Here is a 4,163-nt window from a genome sequence, read left to right on the forward strand (position 1 = left end):
CTCAGCAGTTGGCCATATTTCTCTATATACTTCAAAATAATTAGTGATGTTGTTTGTCTTTATCAAAGCCGCCCACACTGGTATGGAGCTGGCGGGTGGGAAATGTTATTGTTCATGCAGTTCCATTAACTGAAATACTGATTTATTACTGTTGTTTGAGAAAACTGAAACTTGCCAGATTAAAAGACTTTAGGAATGTGTGACTCAAGACAAGTGTTTATAACAAATTGTGTAACATGTAAAGGCCATGTGTAGGAGTAAAGCGCTGTTTGAGTGAATATACAGTATCATCTGCGTGTCCTGTACACAGTCCTTAAAAACCATTCTTGTGAATAGGACCTGGCTCCTGTAAATCTTAACAGTACATAGAATATGGTATTATCCTATGTTTATGTATCTGTTTATCCTATGTATCAGTTTATGCTAAACTAAACTGAAAAGTAAACAGATCATTTATGTAATACCACCTTCATTAATTCAAGTGGTGGTTTCTAATAAGCAAACCATTAGTCAAGCAACAGCACATCTCCACACTGCTGTAGTGTAAATATTGAATGTTATTACAAGAATGGTCATATTGGCTAAACATATATAAATAAACAGATATGGTTACAGTGTTTATGCATTCTGTGCAATGTAAATGTAACCTATATAATATTTGAGAATGAGTTATGGATGTTGTTTACCCTGATCTTGTATTGAATAAAAAAGATGTGCCTGGTGTGAAGCATTAAGTGCCTTGCCGTACACAAAGCAAATGTCAAATAATACATATCTCTTAGTACTTCAGTTGTGCATTAGCTGTCAATTAATTATATCCTGATTAAGTTAAAAAAAAAATGTTATACAAGGAATGCAGCATGCTTGTGTATTCTGATTAAACTGCAGCAGTTGTTAAAACTAGGCGCTTTAATGAATTGTATATCTATTGCATAAGCAATTTAGGTAAAATCAATAGAATTAATCAAATCTGTCTCAAAAGAACCAAAAAATGACTTGCCATCAACTGTCTGGAAGGTTCCTGAAAGTATTTCTCAGTGCTTTTTTGATTGCTATTGTGTTTCAGACAGTAACACTGCTGCCCTTATCCTGATGAAGCTCATCGTTTCATTCAGTTTGAATGCTTTTCTACATTTGAAAAGACTTGATTTGGGTCATGCTTTAGATTCTTATTCCAAAGATATTACACTCCCGCTTGTGTATTGTAGGGGATACAGTACAGTTTTTCCCTTTTTTTACTTGAAACGTTATTAGTCACTTATGTTTGTATTTATTATTAGTTTGAAAAGCACAGAGCACTGGGGAACATTGTAACAAGTGCTTCTGACTTGATGTTGAAAAGCACAGAGCATTGGGGAACATAGTAACAAGTGTCATTGGAATGCCAATGCAATACTTAAGCATACAAAGGGAAGCTAAAGACAGGGCACACAACGGTTCTGGAACACTTAAACTGCAGTGTCAAAGATCCCCCAACACACACTATAAGGTTTGTGTGTGTGCAATGCAGAAGTGACTAGCTGTTGATTTGTTTTGCTGTAAGGCACTGTATGATCATAATTAGCTTAGTAGGCAAAAGTTGTCAAGTGATGCTGAAAGCAATAAAAAGCAGTGTCAGAGAGAACGTTAGTCATGTTGCTAGTTTTAATTTGTTATATCTTGCCAGACAGAGTTGGCCCCTGTGTTGAGTTGAGCAACCAGGTATGTAATGAGGTATCTGCTTTGGCTGCAACCCCATTTTTTAATGTGGTTCAGAATTTAGCTGGCGTTCTGTATCATAGAGTGGAATATGTATTCATAAGTATGGCCATTGGTGCAACAAATGCTGCACAGCAGAGCTACAAACATAAAAAAGAAGGGATTTACAGTAACTTTCTTCTTTTATATTATAGGTAACACACATGAAGACCGAGGAGGAAAAGGGACAGTGTGATATGCTTTAAGCCTCTGATGTCTTTCCATACTTTCAGATTATATAGACTTTCAACAGTGGCAGACATGGAAACCTCAACTTTAATTTTACCCAGTGACTATTACCTTAATAGCACTTTGAAAAGGCAGTTGGTTACTGAAGAAAACAGAGCAACAAATTCAACTTTCATTTTTCATTACCATGTAAGCCACGTTCTTCTGGGTTTGGTTCTTGGTACCGTGTCTTTGCTGACTGTGGTAATGAACATCTTAGTCCTGTATGCTGTTAAAAAGGAGAGAACTCTGCACACAGTTGGGAATTTGTATATAGTCAGCCTGTCAGTGGCAGATCTGATTGTCGGTGCATCTGTAATGCCCCTCAACATTGTATATTTGTTGGAGAACAAATGGATATTTGGACAAGTGGTTTGCCGGTTTTGGTTAGTTATGGACTATGTGGCCAGCACTGCTTCCATCTTTAGCCTTTTTATTTTGTGTGTGGATCGATATCGTTCAGTACGGCACCCACTCAAATATCTAAAATATCGAACCAGGGCTAGAGCTAGTGGGATGATTTCCGGTGCCTGGCTACTGTCAATGACCTGGGTTATCCCCATACTGGGCTGGCATTCATTTGGTGCTGTAGATTCAAAGCCTAAAACAGAAAATACATGTGAAACTGATTTCCAGTTTGTCACCTGGTTCAAAGTTCTCACTGCTGTCCTTAACTTCTACGTCCCCTCTTTAATGATGCTGTGGTTTTATGTACAGATCTACATGGCTGTGAGGAAACATTATCGGCAAAACGGAATCATAAATGAGTCAGTCCAGTCTTCATCTGTCAGGATTGGTTTTGCACAACATAGCAGACACAAGACTGAACAAAATGAAAATACTATCCATGAGTTATCCCATGGGGAGGCTTTATTAGATCAGTATAGCTTAGAGCAGCCTCACGAGGCAAAATATATCACAGAAACCCGGGATGAAATGAATCAGAACAAACATTGCTACCACCCAAACTTATTCACTGTTCCACATAATCTGGAGCTGCCATCAACTAAAATTTTTATGAGAGAAATGGAAGCCCAACGTCAGTCTGCTTCCAGAGTTTTAGAGAATGGCACAAAAGAGAGGGAGGCTACCTCAGATACAGAGACGTCTTTAAAATTGACATGCTTACCTTCTGGCATTCTGCACAGCCAACCAGATGATGCCAAAGTCAAGAAAATGTTTGTTTCAGAAAATGACTGCAACGTAATAGTGCCAAACTCCATTGCAGGCATGCCTGAGACAACTGACACCTCTGACGTGCGGACATTCACTACTGCCTTAGACAAAGACGCAGCGCTCTCTCATTCAAGTTCTGCTCCCTCACCTTGGCTTCACAATGACAACCCTAGAGTGGATTCAGTCAATAACCTAAAGCAGTTGTGGCAAAAGGTCTGTACTAACTCCAAGCAGTATGTTCAGAATCTTCGCTTAAAGAAAGAAATAAAAGCTGCCAAGCAGCTGGGTTTCATCATGGCAGCCTTCATGATGTGTTGGATCCCATATTTTGTGACATTCATGGTCATGGCTTTCTGTAAGACATGCGTTCATCACAACTTGCACATGTTCACAATCTGGCTGGGTTACATAAACTCTACATTAAACCCTTTAATCTATCCCCTGTGCAATGACAATTTTAAAAAGACTTTGAAAAATATCCTTCATATTAAGTCTTGAGAATGTTACAAAAACTTTATACCTGTTGTTTTCTCTTTGAACTTTTCACATTTTGACTATATATAAAGTCCTCTTATTACCATTGAAGTTTATTATATGTTATCCATTATTTTCTTATGAGTAATGCATACATACAGGCATTAATGCAAGTGAAATACAGAAGTGCAAACTTTAAATTGTGTAATAAAATGTGACTTCAGTTTATAATTTTTGGCTTTCAACATAGAGTACTGTATTTGTCAAACATGTTATAAAATACACTGTACAGGTGTTGTATGTCTTTCTTGTATTATTGTGTTATGAAGCACAGAAATGTTTATGCTATTTATTGTTCATTTTAAAATGGCTTGTATGTATTAAAGTGTGTTTACACAACACGGACCGTTATTTTTTAATCTGGGTTGACTTTATAGGCAGTATTTATAGGCAAGATGAACTAATATTAGGTTGGGATTTTCTTTCTAAATCTGTAACAAAGATAAATACATTGTACTCAGCTCTGCACAATAAGAAACATTACAAGG

At 37.2% G+C, this 4,163-nt stretch overlaps 1 protein-coding gene across 1 annotated transcript; it reads left to right on the top strand.

Annotated features, from left to right (window-relative positions):
* Positions 1 to 1,998: 1,998 nt before the first annotated feature.
* LOC121328326 (histamine H1 receptor-like) lies at positions 1,999 to 3,639 on the top strand. The gene has a single exon (XM_041272946.1). It carries the CDS (start codon positions 1,999 to 2,001, stop codon positions 3,637 to 3,639), a length of 1,641 nt encoding a protein of 546 aa, XP_041128880.1.
* Positions 3,640 to 4,163: the final 524 nt, after the last annotated feature.

This window comes from Polyodon spathula, chromosome 16 (genome assembly GCF_017654505.1).
Source record: "Polyodon spathula isolate WHYD16114869_AA chromosome 16, ASM1765450v1, whole genome shotgun sequence".
In the NCBI taxonomy this organism is placed as follows: Eukaryota; Metazoa; Chordata; class Actinopteri; order Acipenseriformes; family Polyodontidae; genus Polyodon; species Polyodon spathula.